Source organism: Watersipora subatra, chromosome 1 (assembly GCF_963576615.1).
Source record: "Watersipora subatra chromosome 1, tzWatSuba1.1, whole genome shotgun sequence".
NCBI classification, from domain to species: domain Eukaryota; kingdom Metazoa; phylum Bryozoa; class Gymnolaemata; order Cheilostomatida; family Watersiporidae; genus Watersipora; species Watersipora subatra.
In genome coordinates this window covers 34079208-34099278 of record NC_088708.1, presented here as the reverse complement: position 1 = coordinate 34099278, position 20071 = coordinate 34079208, and the positions used below count along the sequence as shown (strand labels likewise).

Below are 20071 nucleotides of genomic sequence, written 5' to 3'. Positions count from 1 at the left end.
ATTTATGTCACAATTGAAAAAATATTTAAGTAAAATCCTTCCTAGTTGTGAAATTCGTTCAATTGATTGGAGCCCTGCTATTAGCTTAATATTATGTTTTGTAAGACTGTTTAGCGTTACATTCTATTACACGCAAATATTGGCTTAGAACTGGTCTAATAATTCAGAAGCAGCAGAACTAAAATTGTTTATCCGTGTACACGAAACAATGTGGGAAAACAACTCCGAGGATGTATAACGAAACATCGGAATTACAGGTGCAAAAGGAGTACAAAAGATATGTAAGAAGAGCTCAATGGCTGCCAACTTGTATAAGGGTGAGCTATGGAGAGCACAAAGGGCTCACCAATGTTCCATCTCACTCAAGTTCCTCCAGTGGGGTAAGTTTACTCGTGACTAGATAAGGATTACATCGCTAGCGATGCAGAAAGTTCTCTCTCTCTCATGACAATAGAGTTATTTTCACCAAGATGGTGCAGTATGTTTACTCACAACAAGTATGCTGACATCCACAATGCACTGCGTACTCTGATATTCTGCAATATTCTACTCACCTTCAATGTCCACATAATAACTAGGTCCATGACATGCTCTGATGAAGCTAACATGTTTGCAATCTTTTACTAAGTGTCAATATATAGTAACTCTATCTAGCTTACTGCGTTAGTGATTAGTAGACGTTGTATAGCCCTTTAATTCAGGCCCTCTGCTGCTAGACATCTGTAATAGATAAATTAATACACACGGTTACAAAAGAGGTTACAATAGAGGTTACAATCAATAGCTATAACTTATAGGTGTTGTTCACCCAGAAAGTACTGAATGGTGAAAGATTTTTAGTGATGAATAGCAGAACAATTGAGTAATATTACTAATATTGCTTTTTCAGATGAAAAAACCTCTGAACTTTTTGTGACTTTGCTGGGAAATGTATACAATAGTCTATAATTACATGGTTATGATGCCCTCTACTTTGGATGAAACCATAGTTCCTACCAAATCTCGTAAATATTGGTCAGAAGTCTAATCATTTCTTTTTTTTGGCAGCATCAAAATAAATAATAATATTAATAAAAAATGGTAAGCTGGAGTTCAAACATTGAAAAGAATCTCTGAAAAAATCATTTTGAAAAGGAAATCGCTGAAAACTACTCATTAGAACGAGTTATGCTTGTGAGCAGTTGTTATTGGAATTGAATTAAAAGAAATCTTTCGTGTGTAATATTTATGAATTTAGCATCAGATGCCTGCCTCGCCAATAGAACGAACTTGTTTAAAAGAAAAGCAAAATCGCAAGGCAGCTTCCGCTAGAAATCGTCATTCATGTACAAGGAAAGGATAGACAATAGTGGATGTGTCAAATGAATGACCTAAGTATGGGCTTGAAGGCAGATACTACTAAAAAGTGTTAAATTCGAAAAAAAGGTTATTTCAGAAGAGGATCCTAGCGAGGACTATTTGAATGGTAAAGAATGGGATTTTGTGTTTGATCTATCTCATGTTGAGTAGGATTATTGGTAATTTACTATTATATATAAATAAACTCCTATACGTCATATTATGTTACTTTTACTTGCGATAGTTTTCTTGAGTTTGAATTTACTAGGATTTGTGGCATAAAAACGTGACAGCCGTCCGTATAAGTAGAGGATGAACTTTTAAGCTTGAAATTTTAGTCAAATTTTCAACTTGTTTGCCAGAACGTATGGTAATCACTATTTTTTGAGTGTATTAAGATATAGTAAAGGATAACAGCATTTTGACGGCTGACAGGATATTAATGTATATAGCTTCAGAAATTTAAAAAATCAGTTTTGAAAATTGTCTGTTTTTAAATTGTTGTCTATCTATTATAATAGAATCATGTAGTGAAGGTTTGACAAAGGCATTTTAGAATTCAATGTATATTCTGCATATTTCTACCAGTATTTGCGATGGAGACATAAAGCTCACACTACTTCAACAACAAAAAATTGTTAAGCGCTTTTAATTTTATCTTCAAACATTAATTTTTGCTGAAAACCTTTTCTTTCGGCTAAATAATGGATAAGTTTTTTTTTTAGCCACACAAGTTTATCTATGGTTTGTAGCATCTATCAAAGTATTTCTCACGAAGACGCAAATCTTCATCAGATCTGACCAGTGGCTCTGTTCGTCTCAAGAAACAGATTAGTAACCTTACGTCTGTAAACAGCCATTTAGAGGAGACCTTTGAGAGCAAAGAGCCTCTTACTGGTCAACATAAAATTAGTTTTGATGCTGGTAAGTAGAGAGAGTCCAATTTTGGGCAGGTATACTTGTATCAGTTCTTTAATAATTAGGCTAGTCCATCTCGGATGTGACTAGATTTTTATTTATTCGTGGCATGAGTTTACAAGCCTATAAAATGGGAAATATCTGATGTGTAAAAAGCTCATGGTTCACCATTACTCTGAAAAAAGATCATCCACCCTACTGATAAACAAACAGTAAGTTTCAGCCACTTTTTGTATTTATCAAATTCCCCACATTCTACCTAGATTTCCTCATGTTTTACAAATTGTTGTTAGTCATTTTTGCTGATAAACCCATTTATGTTTGTGTGAGAAAAAGGGTTTTGCTGCCCTCGTCAAAGCCCTTGTAATCTCATGTTATTTCGAATAGAAATTTTAGAATTGCATACAATTCCGACTATGGGTGCTTCGCTACACGATGTTTGCAAACTAAGCTATTATTTTTAGACACCAAATTTGTACACATATTATATCTTTAGGTTTCATCAGGACTGTCTTTGTAGATTTCTTTTATCTCAAATGTACAAAAAATTTATTTCTGGTTAAAGTATTTGATGAGTTTCAATGGAGAACTCGTAGAAATATAAGTTGCTGCATTGGTTCTTGGATGTTATAGAAATACTATACTTTTTTAATATTAACCTTTGCAAAGTAATCCATGCGCAGCCCACCAGACTGCCTTCTAAAACTTCAAGCTAATCAAACAATAACAATTGATCTATGTTCTACCATAGACTACACAGATGGCATTAATTACTTCAGAGATATTATGGCCATCAGAGCTCATTTTACCAAATAGTAGCGTTTTTCCAAAATACATGTAGGTGATATTCTGCACCCTCTTGCTTCACCACGTTCTTTAGCTTGTACTGTATGTATTTTCCCAACTACTGCTCAAAATCACCTTTGTTGTATATTTTTGTCATCATTTTCTTTGTATATTATTGCATGGCTTGTCGTAATGCGCGTGAAAATGGTTTTGCAACAGTCTCTGCCACTACCATACAAATTTTTGCGAATTTGATTCACAACCTTATAACTTGGTAATGGCAACACGTTTATAAGTCATGGTTAGTCTGCTGAACAGTCCTCACCCAGACCCTCATTGGCTAACTTCATACACCCAGTCCCTCATTGGCTAACATCAAACACACAGGCCCTCGAGGATTGGCTAACATCAAACACACAGGCCCTCATTGGCTAACATCAAACACACAGGCCCTCATTGGCTAACATCAAACACCCAGTCCCTCATTGGCTAACTTCAAACACCCAGTCTCTCATTGGCTAACTTCGTACACCCAGTGCTTTTGTCATTCATTTCAGGTTACAGTGAAGAGCAGACCCCGCTGAATGCTCCCACTGCTATCCCTGGAACACTATGTTAATATCAACATAATTTTGGAGTTTTTTGCTATGCATATTTTATATCATTTTGTATGACCTGCAGTTTGCATGCTCATAACTATCTTACGGTGCTCCAGTTGAGAATACGGGAATTGTTCATTTTTCTCAACATTTTTGTTCTAGTCCTGGCTATTGCTAGCCACCAACGACCATCATACACTGTTTAGCCAAAGCAGGTTAGCTATATATCTATCTTTATGTATATATATATATAAATATTAAACTTTAATGAAGAAAATATGCTAGCTTCCTCTTTGACATCCATCACTTAATAGAATGATATGTAAACAATAGAAAAGTTGTTGACCACTAGGCGATCAAGAGTGTTCATGATCAATAATAGTTCAACAACCCAGCATCAGCTATAGATGGCAGATGAGCACCAGCTATAGATGGCAGATGAGCGCCTTGTGACTAGAACCAGTCTCTGACAAGCTTAGGTTCAGGTAAAATCAGAACAGCAAAGTTTGCTCGGTGCTTGATTAATGCAGCTGATTGCATGAGAAAAGATAGGTCGAGTCACTCCAATTGCACAGTTTGTCATTTGGGCCATTGCAGACGTAGTCAGATAATGCTCATCGCGCTCTTGTAAGCTTTAATCTTCTAACTCGCGGAATGCATTCTGCATTTCTTCCGCTAGTTCATCAAAATCTGCTTTAATTTTTGCCTCACCATCGACTTTTGGGTCCTACAATACAAATGCGATAAATTACAGCAATGACAAATTGATAAAAATCAAAGAATTTAAGACCACTCTCATCTACCAACAATCTTCATTCACGTTAATGTTCACTGGGAAGACTCAGCAGTGATGATAACATCCTCTCACCGCTGTCTGAAGCCATTTTAATGTTGTGCGTTGCTGTCTTACCAGACCATGGAGATTCAAAGGAATGGTCATCAACAAACACGAGACAGCATAAATGTATCACAGAGCAACAAACAAACAGAGATAGCCGGCATTATGCTGCGTGTAACTTCTTCAAAAAAACTTGCATAAAATACGCCATACCGGATGATGTGATAAAAACAGAGCTACCTGTGGTTTAGAGCAGTCTATAACGAGAGAGTACATGTATTATTACGAGAGAGTACATGTATTATTACGAGACTACATGTATTATTACGATAGACTACATGTATTATTACGAGAGACTACATGTATTATTACGAGAGACTACATGAATTATTACGAGAGAGTACATGTATTATTACGAGACTACATGTATTATTACGAGAGACATGTATTATTACGAGACTACATGTATTATAACGAGAGACTACATGTATTATTACGAGAGAATACATGTATGTAAGACATGGTGAATCTTTTGATACCAAACAACTGTAATGAGAATTTTGTTGCAAGTCAACCTTTAATTAAGGGAAATAAGCCATGAAACATCCTTAACATAGGGCAAGCATTGACCAGCAAACTTGACGATGTCATGAACACACCTTGAATTTCATACTGGATAGCTTGTACATAGTGTCACCTAGCCTCTCTCTAATCACAGCCCATGTGACCTTGTGTTCAGTTTGGGCTGTTGATTCTACGGCATGCCTTGCCAAGTCGTAGAACATAATCATATTCCTCATCATACCTACAGTCTTATAGAATGGACAGTATCTACAAGACAACAACATAACGTATACTACACATGATGGGCAGGGAGATTCTCGACTCATAGTATTAGACAAGAAACCGTTAAATCTAAGCATTCATCCAAATATCTAAAATGTGCCGAAATCTGCTAGCAAAAACCAACCAAATTATGCAATGCCACCAACTAACACTCAATATATATTTGTAGTTCTAAATTACCGGAAATAAGATGTCAAGTTGGTCTTCAACTCCAAACAGCTGTATCAACAGTATTACTCCCATTTCTTACAATTTATAAAATTAAATGTAGTTCATGTGGGCAATTGAACCCACCTGTCATACGGAGTGTAGCCATTCTGCTGGAGGAAGTCGTCCTTGAGTAGCCTCGCCACCTCAAGTGTTATTTTATCCGCTTCAGCGAGAGAGCCTTTGCCTACCAACTGCACTACTTCAAATAGATCTTCCTCTTCTTGCAGAATCTCCTTGGTCTGGTAAGACAGCGAAGCGCAACATTAAAATAGGTTCAGACAGCGGTGAGAAGACAAAATCTCATCACTGCTGAGTCTTTCTAGTAAACATTAAAGGTCCAAACACACCAGGCGATTTTATCGCGAGCGTCATGAGGGCGGAGATATCACTGGCGTGTGCATAAACACACTTGAACGATTCACTAGTAAACGATATAATGGGCATGCTCACAAACTGCCAATAAAATTCCGTATCATTAGTTTCTTCGGAGTTGTTAATAAGTTTAGGAAAGTCAAAATGGCGACAACATAAACAACTTCCGCATTTGTTATTAAACCTATCTCACTTTCACGGATTGTACACTACCTACACTACAAGAAGACATATGAAAAACAATTATTGTATTTTTAACTAATATTTTTACAAATTTTATACATATTTTATTTGGTAGTAATTTGTTATATTTAATATATTAAATATTTACCGTTCTAAAGATGGTCAACCTGCGCAACGATTGACTTCAAATGTTGGTACTCAACTCGGATTTTTTGTAATTTCTGTTTGTTATGGTGTACATGACTGGGAGTGCTATTATTAAATTTATGAACAATTCAGTGTTCGTTCTGAAGATGTTTCAATCGTAACAAAATAGCAAATTGTCGCTGCTGTACGTTGGTGAACATCGATAAGAAATAATTACCCGCCATAAAACTGCATTCTGGTAAAATCCAACCAATCGAAATGCATCTCGCTAGCGATGAAGTTGTGTAGAGAAAGTCTAGCGTTATCGCTCTGCATGACCGCGCTGAGTGAATTCTAGTGCAGATTGGCGTCACGCAGCCCGATATCGCTCTAAATATCGCCTAGTGTGTTTTCACCTTAACGCGAATGAAGATTGTAGATAGATGAGAGTGACAAGCTATGACAAGGTTAATTCTTATTAAATACTGAACTGCAGCAATCGATCAAGGCCTCAGATAATATGGAAATGCTGCTGAATCGCTGCATTTAGTACAAGAGAGCAAAACTCTAAAACTCGCAAATGGTTATATCCATATCGAGTGAAAACAACAAATATTAATAGCTTTTTAACAAACAAATTACTTGGAGATTTCTTCATGACCATTTATAGAACATTTCGATTTTATGATGACACTAAAATTTGATCATTTAAAAGAGCAATGATCTTTCATCATCAGAACCACTATATTTTGAAAAATGATCTGTTCATACAGAAAAAGCATATTAGTGATAGCATCAAAAGTCCCATATATTAGTATCTGCGGCAAAGAAGGCTGTTACACAACCAGACACCAGTAACAGTTAATAGCGGATCATTCCACCAAATCAGGCTATAATCACCAAATCAGATAATAAAGGCTAACTAACCTTTGTTCTAAGAGGTACAAACTCTGGGAAAACCTTGTCATAATACTCATCAAGTGCCTTGGTATAGTTGCTGTAGGAGATCAGCCAGTTGATTGAGGGGAAATGTTTTCTCTGAGCCAGCTTCTTGTCGAGTCCCCAGAACACCTGCACTATGCCAAGTGTCTTTGAGGTGACAGGGTCTGAAAAATCTCCACCCGGAGGTGACACGCTACAACAGGTCAACACACATTGTCTGTTAGTGTTATTTTATGACAAACAATGAGTAGCGGTCTAGCAAGCTTGATTCAAGCTAAAGCTCTATTCTCAACATGCGTAAGAAAAAATGTATGGTATCGTTAGTGTCGCTAAAAAGTAAGATAATTCTGAACAAGTGAACCTTTCACAAAACACTCAAGGTTTGAGACTCCTGCATGATAATAGGGTAATGCTGAGAGCTTGCCATCCAATATAGTTGAGCGAGATAAACTTCTACATTAGTCTTTATAAGACTAAAAGGCTCAACTGAAGCAAGCCACAAAACTGCTTGAGCGTGTGCTGCACTAGCAAGTCATCCTTATCTAGCCTCATCAATCATAAAAAAGAAACTTACGCCCCAACGATGGAAACGCTGCCCTCTCTGGCAGGGTTACCCAAGCACTTGACACGACCAGCTCTCTCATAAAACGAGGCAAGACGAGCACCAAGATGGGCGGGGTAGCCCGAGTCGGCAGGCATCTCAGCGAGACGACCAGAGATTTCACGGAGAGCTTCGGCCCATCGAGAGGTTGAGTCAGCCATCATGGAAACGTTGTATCCCATGTCACGGAAATATTCAGAGAGGGTGATACCTGTTGAGAGCAAAGGAGGAAACTTTGACATTAGGGATGGGTTATATATCTGAATAAAAGCAACAGGTGCTCGACAGGGTTCTGTTTTAACAGCCATGTATGAACACGCTGAGAAGTTAGCACTGGCCAGTCTGACAGCAGGTATACTCGCCTTGACTAGCCCCTCTGAGCGGCCTATGAAAAGGATACTTGGGGCGGATCACATGATCAAATTGAACAATTCTAAGTGGCTGAAAATCTTTAAATAATTAACTTTATGTAATAGTCAAACCTCAGCTTCTTATTTTAGTTAAAATCTCATGGTAAGATGCAGGCTCAGATACAAGCAAAAACTGAAGCTACATACCTATAAAAATGAAAATTCCAGCTAGCTGATATTGGCGAGTATCTCAGCACATTTTAGAAGACAATAAACATGTAATTGATGATTTAGTTTATGGCTCAACAAGTTAATTAGATGATAACGAATGCATGCTTACTAATGTTTCTCAAAATAGGACAATGTAGCGATTGAATAGTAAACAAAATGAAAACTATAAAACTATGTGATAGAAGTTAGCAGCGGGTAGTAGGTAATTAGTAGTAGTTGTAGGTAGTAGGTAATTAGTAGTAGTTGTAGGTAGTAGGTAATTAGTAGTAGTTGTAGGTAGTAGGTAATTAGTAGTAGTTGTAGGTAGTAGGTAATTAGTAGTAGTTGTAGGTAGTAGGTAATTAGTAGTAGTTGTAGGTAGTAGGTAATTAGTAGTAGTTGTAGGTAGTAGGTAATTAGGATGCTAAACATAAATGTGCTAATAGAGATTATTGACTTGTTACATATACATGTGTGTTCAAAATGTGTTTCCTTTTGCTTCGTGCAAGAGAGTCTCATCAATGATTCACTTCTCATGAGCTCATGTGGTTAAATATGATATTATTATCATTCAACAAAATTCAACTTTCTTTCTCAATTCTACATGTATAGCATTGTAATAATTTTGTATGCTTTAAATTGCTTGCAACTTTTGCAAAATTACGAAAAATTGAAGAAATCATAGGTCTTGATTTTGCCTAAAAAATTCATGACTTAACTCAACCAATTAAATCAATTTGATTTTTTCACAACAAATCTGATGCATTCTGCTCTCGAAAATTACAAGAAAAAAAGGTTTGAGTTGAAGTAGTGAACCAATGCGGTCATTTGGCATGAGGTGTAGCGAAAGATCATAATGAGTCTTGTCTCGATGTAACTTAAAGTTGACATCAAAAACTTTTCAATGATGCGTGAACTTTGACTGTTCAGCTCACAACTAACTTATAAATAAACTAGAAATTCCCCTGTCATACAGCCCACGACCAAAGTGATATTGGAAAAAAGAAAGGGTACTGATGGTTGAGAAATGCAATATTAGCAGTCAAATGGCACTGCAGTGCAATAGGAGAACTGCAATGGTAGCTGTAATGTACTGGGTGTGGGTGTTATTATATACAACAAACAGCAATAATGAAAGGAAAAGATTATATGTTTATATCTCTCCCCCAGCAATAGGAGAATTGCAATATTGGCCAATATTAGAGGTGAAATGCACTGATATTATTAGAATAACCAATATTATTAATATAGTAATAGTATAAAACCAATGCACAATTTTGTTTACATTTCAAAACGTCATAGCTAACAATATCAAGAAGTGATATTTATATAGATTTTTAGAAAATCTATTTAAAAAAGTGTTTGGTCATGACAAACAGCAATAATGAAAGGAAAAGATTATATGTTTATGTCTCTCCCGCTGCAATAGGAGAAATGCAATATTAGAAGTAAAATGCACTGAAATTATTAGAATAACCAATATTATTAATATAGTAATACAGTAATAATAGAAAACCAATGAACAATTTTGTTTACATTTAAAAACGTCATAGCTAACAATATCAAAAAGTATCAAAAAGAATAGTCAAACTTAGTAATAGTAATACAGTAATAATAGAAAACCAATGCACAATTTTGTTTACATTTCAAAACGTCATAGCTAACAATATCAAGAAGTATCAAGAATAATATCCAAACTTATAATTAAATATCGTAATCTCATAAGAATCGTTAGAAAAAAATATCATCGTCATTTCCTATACTTACACTGCGTTGGACATCAGTTAGAATACAAAAGTACTCGAAAGTTTCTAAAAAGTCAGATACTTTGAAATCGGCAAAAATGAAACGATTTCAGTGCTCCTACGTTAATTACAGAAACCTTCAGCAATTCGACAATGCTATAGACTGGTGAAATGTGCACGTTTTTTTTTCGTGAACTGCGCACGACTTAATCGTTCTATTCCCTTTCGCTCGGCGTTTCAATTTCGGGTCTTAACTTTGATAAAAGTGAGGCTTAGCAAGTTTTAATAACGATTTTCGGCCAAATTAATCTGTCTATTTGTGTATAATCCGACCAGATGGGTAAGTTTTAAGAGAATTTCGATAATTTACAAAGACTTGGTAACATATTTAAATAGGCTTGTATGTGTTTTGTATCGTTATTATACTTTACCTAATCTAAAAAACGATGGTTAAATTTGTTGATGAAATTTTGATACAAGGGTTCGTCTCAATGTTGATGAATAATTTTCGTAAGTTGTGTGCACATGCATTTATCAAAAAAACTCTCAAACTTCGCTTCCGCTCGTTTGGTCGTGGGAAAACTATGAAAAGCTACCAGCTACAGGAAACACAGCAACTAATTAGCAATCAAACCGCGAAGCGTTAGATAACTAAATTTAAATCTATGTATTTTTTTGCACAACTTCAACAGTACTGAAAATTCCAAAACCTCAATGCAACAAAAAACTTGCCAGTCAATCCCGAAAACTCTATTACGGAGTTTCTCCACATAAATCTGATGATCGAATTAACAATATTTTTTGCTATAACCTAAAAATAATACTTCCATATTTTTAGAAGTAAACCAGCATTAGCCTGAACAAGAAGCTAAGCTGACGCAACTACTCACCGGTGTAAATGGAAGCCTCTCTGGCAGCAACAGGCATGTTGGAAGTATTCGCTACTAAAGTTGTTCTGTCCATAATTGACACCGTCTTGCCATCCTTCTCTGTAGTTAGCTGCAAAGAGAAAGTAGATATACATTGTATGTACATGAGATTTAATATCACCAATCAACAGCACCATTCGAGGGTCAATTAAAGGGTCAATTTAAGGATGATGTTTACTAGAGATTCGAAGATAAACAAGAAAAGCTTCACAAACAGAGAATCTAATGAACCACGCAGTCTATGATTTACTAAATTTATATTCAGCCAGTAAAGGCCATGAAAGCGCACGCACGCATACAGGCACTCATTTTTAAGTGGGACTGAAAAACTGCTAGTTATAAGAAAGATACAATGATTTAGAAGCAGACAGAGTCTGTCAATAAGTTGCTATTGAACTAACTAAAGTCAGCCCAGAACAAGCAGTCCTATCAAATTAGGAACCTCACATAGACATTGACAGTTTAAACTTATAATCCTAACAGAATATTTACTTGTGCAAAATCAATGAGTCTCCAGAAGAAATATAGCATGTTTCAGCTTCCAAAGCTTTGCGTAATACAATCAGATTTAACAAACTTGACTATATACCCTTTCTCCGCCACACAAATAATTAGTTTACCAACAAAAGGAAGAAATAAACCACTTTTACTCCACCTAGCCTTTGCGCACAGACAAGGGCAGTAAACAGCATATCATACACCATAAGCATTCTCAACTGAATGGTATCACTGGAAATCGGACTCACCTCTGGGAAGTCACGGAGTACCTCAGACATCTCATTTCCTCTCTCGCCGCAGCCAACATATATGATGACATCGCTGTTTGAGTACTTTGACAGTGACTGAGAGATAACGGTTTTACCACAACCGAAAGCTCCAGGAATAGCAGTTGTACCTCCTTGCACACATCTAGCAAGGTTAAACAGGTGTATTAAAATCTTTTGCCGTGTTAGCAGTAAAAATCATTTGTCATAATAACATATACGAGTTAACAGTTGTTGCTCGCAGCAGTTAACGTTATAATGCAAAGGGCATCAGCATTACAAGAGAAAGCTGCCGATGAGCTATAATTTAAACCAACCATCTTACAAAATATCTCTACTCATCACTGATGGCTTGTTCTTCTTAGCATACGTGTTTACTTAAATTCTAGTGCTAAAGTAGAAGCGCAGCAACTGTGGAAGCCTTTGTCTATTGTGGGAACCAGCAGCTATTGCTCTTGCTATAGAGACAATGGGCATACAACTAGAGCCTATACGCGAGATGCGAGGTCATGTGACAGGAAAGAGTGTGATAGATCACGCAACCACAACTAGCAATACAGCCACATATAATAGATAGGACGTTTAGTCATAGCAACCTTCACTCACATCACCGGCTCATCAATTCACTCAGACAGCTCTACGAGACCTCTTCCCTCCCAACCATTTATAAATGGAGAAGATCGCGAAGAGGCAAAGTTGTAATAAGTTTGCTGATATCGAGTAATAATAACAATATTTTCCCTTGGCTATTGCCAAGACTAACGGATACACTCAAATACACAGAGAACATAGCTTTTAATAATATCGGAAACACATCTAAAAGCGCTCAACATGAAGCATTCCATAATGATATCAACGACAATCTGTTCAATGTACAAAACGCAGAAGAGAAACTTACGGGAAAAGAGCGTCGAGGACTCGCTGGCCTGTGAGTAGTGGATGATTGGCTCTCAGTTTATCAGCTACAGGTCTCATCTGCCTCACAGGCCATATCTGCATCATTGAGTAGCTTTGCCTCTCTCCATCGAACTCTACTTCCAGAAGTTTCTCCTGCACACAAACACGAGACACAACGATACAAAACGACAATTCAGCTCTATGCAAACACTTGCGAGTTGTGGAATAGCTGCCAAGTGTAGAATCGCAACCGTGTAACAAATTAAGTGCATGTCTGCCGCAGCACGCGACAAACTGGTAACTACTGTTACAGAGTGATGCTCAAACAGAATTGTAATCAGTATCTGGTTAAGAGCATAACGAAGGTCAAACAACTCCTAAGAAACAACATAAATTGTATCAGACATTAATTAGACTAGCCAATTTGATGAGCATTCCTGAGACCTGCAAGCATGAAAAAGTTTCCCATAAAGCCATAAAAACATACCAGAAAGCTAACTTACGGTCACATCGTAGCTGCCTGGCTCTGCTATATAAGTGACAGTGCCGAGAGCCTTTGGAGGTAGCATTATCTTGTGGTTGACCATAGCATTCTCATAGACAGTTCCAAACAGGTCACCTCCGGTCAGGTGAGATCCAACCTTCAGCACAAAAATTTGCAAACGTGTTAACAACAATAACCCAAAAGAGCAATGAGACCAAATCACGATACACCTCCACCCGGCACCACTACGGAAAGATATTGAAGCATGAGCAAGCGAGACAGCGGCCAGCCAGAAGGGCGGTAGACGCTGGAATACGTGATGAGACAAACACTATTATTGCATGGCATAAAATAAATCACACCAGTATCGTTGAAGGGAAGAAAGAAGCCATGTTAACTGTAACACTTCAATAAAGAGTTTTCTAAAAAAAACTACAGCAATTTTAGCGCAATGGCTTTTAGCAAGGACTAAATGTGAAATCAAGTAAGGTGTAATTTAAAACAGCCAAGTTATGAATGCATAAATTGCTCTGTCTGTTTTGTTAACTAGCTTTGTTTTTAGGCAAAGATATACCCCTTAATTTTATGACCATCCTCATGTCAAGACGAACTATATGAACAAAAATGAGGGAGCTATGTATTGCGCCCAACCACATAGAATGTCTATTAGCAAAATGGTTGTTTTTAAACCTCTGATTATACTCTATCAAAAATAGAATTTAGTGGCTAGAAAGAAAATTATTAATATTCTTATAGCTCCAGTGTCATCTTCAAATGTTTTCTAAGGTTTATCAAGTCAACTTTGTATTGTCGAGCCAACTTTGTATTATCAAGTCAACTCTGTATTATCAAGTCAGCTCTGTATTATCGAGTCAGCTCTGTAATATCGAGTCAGCTCTGTATTATCGAGTCAGCTCTGTATTATCGAGTCAGCTCTGTATTATCGAGTCAGCTCTGTATTATCGAGTCAGCTCTGTATTATCGAGTCAGCTCTGTATTATCGAGTCAACTCTGTATTATCGAGTCAGCTCTGTATTATCGAGTCAGCTCTGTATTATCGAGTCAGCTCTGTATTATCGAGTCAACTCTGTATTATCGAGTCAGCTCTGTATTATCAAGTCTGCTCTGTATTATCAAGTCTGCTCTGTATTATCAAGTCAGCTCTGTATTATCAAGTCAGCTTTGTATTATCAAGTCAGCTCTGTAATATCAAGTCAGCTCTGTATTATCAAGTCAGCTCTGTATTATAAAAACATAACAAACCAAGCATCAATGCGTAAGCTATTGCACAAGACAATATTACAGTTACTTTGGTAAGGAGAAACAAATCTGCAAGGACCTTATCAAAAAATAAACAATATTGGAATGTAGGAAAGGAGGGGACAGTCTGCAATGTACCTTGATGCTCTCTGGTTGAAAGTCCCATTGTCTGTCTCTCTCCAATGCCGGAGTGTTTATACCTTTTGGAATGTAGATGCTCTGTGTAATCTCATTAATGTCCTTGAGAGGTCGCTGAATACCGTCAAATATTCTGTTCATAATTCCCGGGCCGAGTTCTACGGAGAGAGGCTTACCCGTGCGAATGATTGGATCTCCGACAGTAACTCCGGCTGAAAACTCCATTGTCAAGAAAATAAACATGCAGAGAACTATCTACAACTGCCAAGTGGTTAGTCTTTGTGTTATCCAAACTGGATGTACTTATCCACTAAACTATGAAGCAGGATTGATTTGTATCACTTGCTAAGAAGACACGGGCATAGCCAGTAAAGTTGAATGAATACGAGGTCTGATCAATAAGTTCCCGGAATTGTGTTATCATGACTAGTAGTCTATGTCGGAGTTACTTTTTCATGGTTGCAAACGAAAGAACAACTCCTAATTAGTGAGTACAGAAAGTTTTAGGCCAAAATTTTTAGTCGTTGCTAAGCAATATTAATACAATCACGGACTAGTTTGGATCTTTCGGCGAATTTTTCAAAATGGCCGATCAAAACGAACAACGCATCTGTATAAAATGTGTTAAACTTGGTAAATCACCATCAGATACCCTTCAAATGTTGCATACAGCCTTCGGGGATGAGTCCCTAAAGAAAACACAAGTCTATGAATGGCACAAACGGTTTAGAAAAGGAAGAGGTTGAAGACGATAAACGCTGTGGAGCTCCAACATCACGAAGGACTGTCACTGCTATTGACACTGTAAAGGCTATAGTCAACGCTGATCGCCGTGTTACTATACGAGAAGTAAGCCAACAAACTGGGCTTTCTTTTAGTACCATTCATAAAATATTAAAAGATGATCTTAACATGCATAGGGTAGCTGCAAAGTTTGTTCCACATTTGCTGAATGATGATCAAAAGCAGAGAAGAATTGACATTTGTAACGAACTTAAGACAGCAGTACTGCATGATCCCGACTTCCTAAAAACTGTAATAACAGCTGATGAAAGCTGGGTGTATGGGTACGACCCTGAAACCAAAATGCAGAGTTCACAGTGGAAGTCACCTGAGTCTCCTAGACCAAAGAAGGCGAGGATGTCACGGTCAGCGATCAAAACGCTTTTGGTTGTTTTCTTTGACATTGATGGAATTGTACACAAAGAATTCTTACCTCCAGGAACTACTGTTAATCAGTATGTTTACAGAGATATCTTAAGGTGCTTGAAAGAAAGTATCAGGCGCAAAAGACCAGCTTTAGCGAAGCCAGGTGGTTGGAGGTTACATCATGATAACGCCTCAGCACACACATCTTTGACTGTGAATGAATTCTGTGCCAAACACTCCATCTCTATTGTGCCTCATCCTCCGTACTCACCAGACCTTGCTCCCTGTGACTTCTGGTTGTTTCCAAAGTTAAAATTTTCCCTTAAAGGTGAACGATTTAAAGACATCGAATCAATTAAAAGAAATACAACTTCGGAGTTGCGGGCCCTGAAGAAAGCGGACTTCTGTCACTGCTTTGAGCAATGGCAGCGGCGTTGGACTAAATGTATAGACTCTCAAGGAATGTATTTAGAAGGAGATTAATTTAGTTTGTTTGTACAACTATCTATATTGCAACAATACAGCCATTCCTGGAACTTGTTGAACAGACCTCGTACTCCATTAAGTGTTTAGAATGCTGCGCCAAAATTAATTGATAAGATTTTGCTATATTAGTTGAAGACTGGGTATTTTTAATCACCGTCGCTTGATGGCATTTGTAGGTCAGACAACTTCTGAGTTTGCATTTTTTCCAGATCTCTTCGAGACTGGTAAAACCCCTGCAAGTTTTGCACAAAATGAAAGGATACAAGTCTCCTCATAGACTTGGACAGTGGCCATGTCACCTTCCAGCTTAATGATTTCTCCGACTAGTTCGGAATGGCCGACACGCACCAACTCGTACATAGCAGAACCAGCCATATGTTGGGCCGTCACCACTGTAATATAACATAAGCTTATGAGAGGTTCACTGTAATAAATATGAGTATAAGATGATTTGTATAATATGATCTGTACGGACTTACAATTGAGACCAATAAGCAACCAAATAATATTACTAGATTCCACTATACAAGTGTCAAAGGATATTCTGTTGAGACGCTTTGCCGTCAATCATACTGAACTTTTGTATACTATTATACAATGCAGAAATAGAGCGGAATTTGAAGTTTTTAATAAGTTTCAACTGTTTTTAATCCAAACCTTAACTACCAATGTCACAATTAATGATTGCAACGGATGAGTATTGCTAAAAATTGTCAAGAAATAACTGCGTGCAAGTTGGTACAAACTGTATTATGTTTGTATTATTGTATTATATTATTACTGCATTATTTTTTCAGCACAGGTTGATAGAGCACAAAATGGAATAATAGCAGTAATGACAAATCATTGCTTTGCATATATGTTTCCTTCAACAAATTAATTTTCATTAAGCCAACATAATGAGTGAACGAAATGGTCATGCTAAAATGCTAACAGACATGAAAGGTAATTTGTAACAAATCTTGTAACAAAGCACCTAAACCTAGCGCGAATAGACTGCGAGTGACTGTTCCTGATGCAACCCATAATTTTCAACTTACACATGCAATTTCTATTATAGGCAAATATAAACTGCGAAGCTGTTCACCAAATCAGCTATTGTAAATCCATCTTTACAAGCATCCAAATGTTAAAAAATGCTGAAGAGAATCATTCAGACTACGTAATTCCACATCGTCTTTGATAATCTTGCAGAGTTAATTGGAGATTATCAGACAAGACATACATTGGCAAACTTGAGAATAATACAATGTTGTTTTGCAGCCTGTGCGCTATAGAATGGTGCTAGACAAGTCTTAAATATTATGGTGTATGTCTCTTGACATCATGGCTAGGTTGTTTACCCCATGTGATTCTTGCTTCACAAATGTCCATAGACTATATAAATAAATATATTATTTATCTGTCTTACCGCTATTGCTTATACCTGAAGAGACAAATGAAAACACAACTCGTGCCTTAAACATTTATTGAAGAATGACAAAGGTGATTTGACTGCACGGTAAGTTAGCCATATTTATAGAAATGTTGTAAATTTCTGCAGAAACTTATACCAATACAAAAACTTATGTGAACATAGGTTCGGCTGTCTTTCCATACACACGTTTGTCTTGGTTCATTATTTTGTAGCTTCATCATGTGCATGAAATAAAAAAATTATTTTATCACAGGTACACAAGTGTACTAAAATTTTTACTATTCATCGCCTCCATAAACCTTCCAAAGTATCCAAGTTGAATATTTCATGCAATCGACTACATTCACATTGAGTATGCTACAGGCGTCATGCTACACATCGGCACTTTACTCTATACCCCAGGCGCTGACAACACGCGCTGACAACACGTCATAACAATAGACGCTAGCAACACACTGACAACATGCATGAAGACCAGTAGTGTCACTTGAATCTGCTCACCAAATATTTCAGATTAATTCCTGAGCTGATAAGATCTATTAAAAACAGAGGCTTTTTCAATGGTTTAATTGGGTATTGGTAATTGGGTATTGGTAATTGGGTATTGGTAATTGGGTATTGGTAATTGGGTATTGGTAATTGGGTATTGGTAATTGGGTATTGGTAATTGGGTATTGGTAATTGGGTATTGGTAATTGGGTATTGGTAATTGGGTATTGGTAATTGGGTTTTAGAAACAAAAATATTGAAGTGCAAATATGTTACAAAAGCTACGGAATTGGTGTTTATTTGTAATGGATAATCAATACGCTCATGAAATTTGAATAAAAATATTGGAAAATCGAGCAGAGATGTCACAGCTTCCACACGACCATGGCCAATAATTCTCATAGGTCAACATAATTATTTATCGATGCAATGCGTTGTTTAATAGCACCAGTGTGTATAACCATAGCAGATGTTCATGCTGTGTCGATCATGCATTTTGTCAACATGTGTGGCCATGCATGAAATTAGAAAAAAACTACAACTACTATAAAGCTGGGGACCTGTTAATAACAGATATCAATGCTCAAAGCTTTGTGTATTTCAGTAAAAACAACAAATAACCTAAAAATTGTCATCTAAACACTCACCAGGCCCAGAAACTGCAAACACGTAACCTAACAGATACTCTGATTCATTGTCCCGTAATTTGGACAGGTTCTTCGCTCTGTCCATAGCTCCTGCCTAAAAAATGAGACTTGCTTCTAAGGTAGTGTTATAACACCTCAGTTTTGCTGCAACACATGACTTCAGGATCTGACAATATTCTCAATCTCATTCATTTACATTTTCTTAATGCTAACAATTATTTGGTGTTTGATCAAATTGTATAATATTAGGATGCATTCAAAAGGATCCAGACTCGGAGAGCATTTTTTGTATGTACATACATATGTTACCTGATAATTAATTTGAAAGCTTTGATTGTGACGCAGTACTTTGATGCCGTGTTTGTGCCATCTGATAAAATTAACTAGTCAACTCGGACACTAAATGCACAGGCAACCAGATTGAACTAGACAAGCTTGGCAAGGCTACAGATGTCAATTAGAATGCTCATCCCAAGACCTCTTCCGTCTCCTATAATCTCTATATCAAAGATTTATCATGACATTGCTAAAATGTAATAGATCCAAAAATGATGATGTTAAAAGAGATTAAGAGAAAATAAATGAATTATGACATCAGAGCAATTCGAACAACAAAGTTCGGTTTTTGTAGTAATTAACAGCTGTGCTAAACTCTAGGACTTTTTTATTTGAATAGACAGACTAAAGTCTGTCTATTCAAATAAAAAAAGACTAATTACGGTAGTCAGTAACTGTATTAAGCTACCAGTAAAAAAGAGCGTTCAACAAAATGTTTAGCAGAATAAAGAGGATAAAATATGAATGTACCACTAAAGGAAGAGTTACACAACAAAAACTAACTTCCTGCAAGTTATACACACACTTCAATCACTATCAATTGTACTGTATTGATACGAAGTGGCTAACACACATTGACTACAAATTGTTGAAGAAGTCCGTTTGTATTGCTATTAAATTTAATCACTCAAATAGGAGAAACATTTATAACATTAATGTGTAGCTAAAGAAAATGTGGCACTTTATCTCACCATTTTTGCAAAAGCCGTCTAGTGTTATAGTATGTAAAAAAGAATGTGACTTCAAAGTTCTTGTTCTCAGTAGCTGACGTTCCGGCTTGAAGGGTCTTGACCGTACTATTCCAAACAAAACTTTTTACACAAAGTCATGTGATACAGCGGAAATGTAACCACCGGTGTTTTTCATAAGTGCCTTTTCGGCATTGAGTCTTTAAATTTGTTAGTCTATAATTTGATATTTTGAAATGTTTGTTAAAAAAATTACATAATGTTTAAATTTTACCATAATAATAAATAAAAACATATATATCTCGTAAAGTATGTTTGCCGA

General features: G+C 36.7%; 2 protein-coding genes across 3 annotated transcripts in view; one reads left to right on the top strand and one right to left on the bottom strand.

Annotated features, from left to right (window-relative positions):
- Positions 1–3735, top strand: part of LOC137385349 (adhesion G protein-coupled receptor L3-like) — a 68543-nt gene extending 64808 nt beyond the window's left edge. For both annotated transcript variants that reach the window (XM_068071800.1, XM_068071799.1), the window contains 3 exons: positions 258–380; positions 2091–2262; positions 3600–3735. In XM_068071800.1, coding sequence (XP_067927901.1) covers positions 258–380; positions 2091–2262; positions 3600–3661 — 357 coding nt within the window. In that variant the 3' untranslated portion in view covers positions 3662–3735. The remainder of the gene's footprint in view (positions 1–257; positions 381–2090; positions 2263–3599) is intronic.
- A 117-nt stretch (positions 3736–3852) lies between these two features.
- LOC137385350 (V-type proton ATPase catalytic subunit A-like) lies at positions 3853–19892 on the bottom strand. The gene is made up of 13 exons (XM_068071801.1): positions 19753–19892; positions 18725–18818; positions 16435–16563; positions 14537–14748; positions 13158–13295; positions 12656–12807; positions 11740–11902; positions 10955–11063; positions 7733–7970; positions 7144–7351; positions 5620–5774; positions 5139–5310; positions 3853–4368 (listed from the first exon to the last, which is right to left on the bottom strand). The coding sequence occupies exons 1-13, from the start codon at positions 19753–19755 to the stop codon at positions 4276–4278; spliced, it is 1866 nt and encodes a 621-aa protein (XP_067927902.1). The 5' UTR covers positions 19756–19892; the 3' UTR covers positions 3853–4275.
- Between the last annotated feature and the right edge of the window lie 179 nt (positions 19893–20071).

Excerpts from the sequence above, each read along its gene's own strand:
- LOC137385350 (XM_068071801.1), bottom strand. Across the intron at positions 16,564-18,724 it reads GTTTGCAGTTTCTGGGCCTG|TGGTGACGGCCCAACATATG; the intron begins GTGAGTGTTTAG and ends GTTATATTACAG. Across the intron at positions 7,971-10,954 it reads AGAGGCTTCCATTTACACCG|GTATCACCCTCTCTGAATAT; the intron begins GTGAGTAGTTGC and ends TGCTCTCAACAG.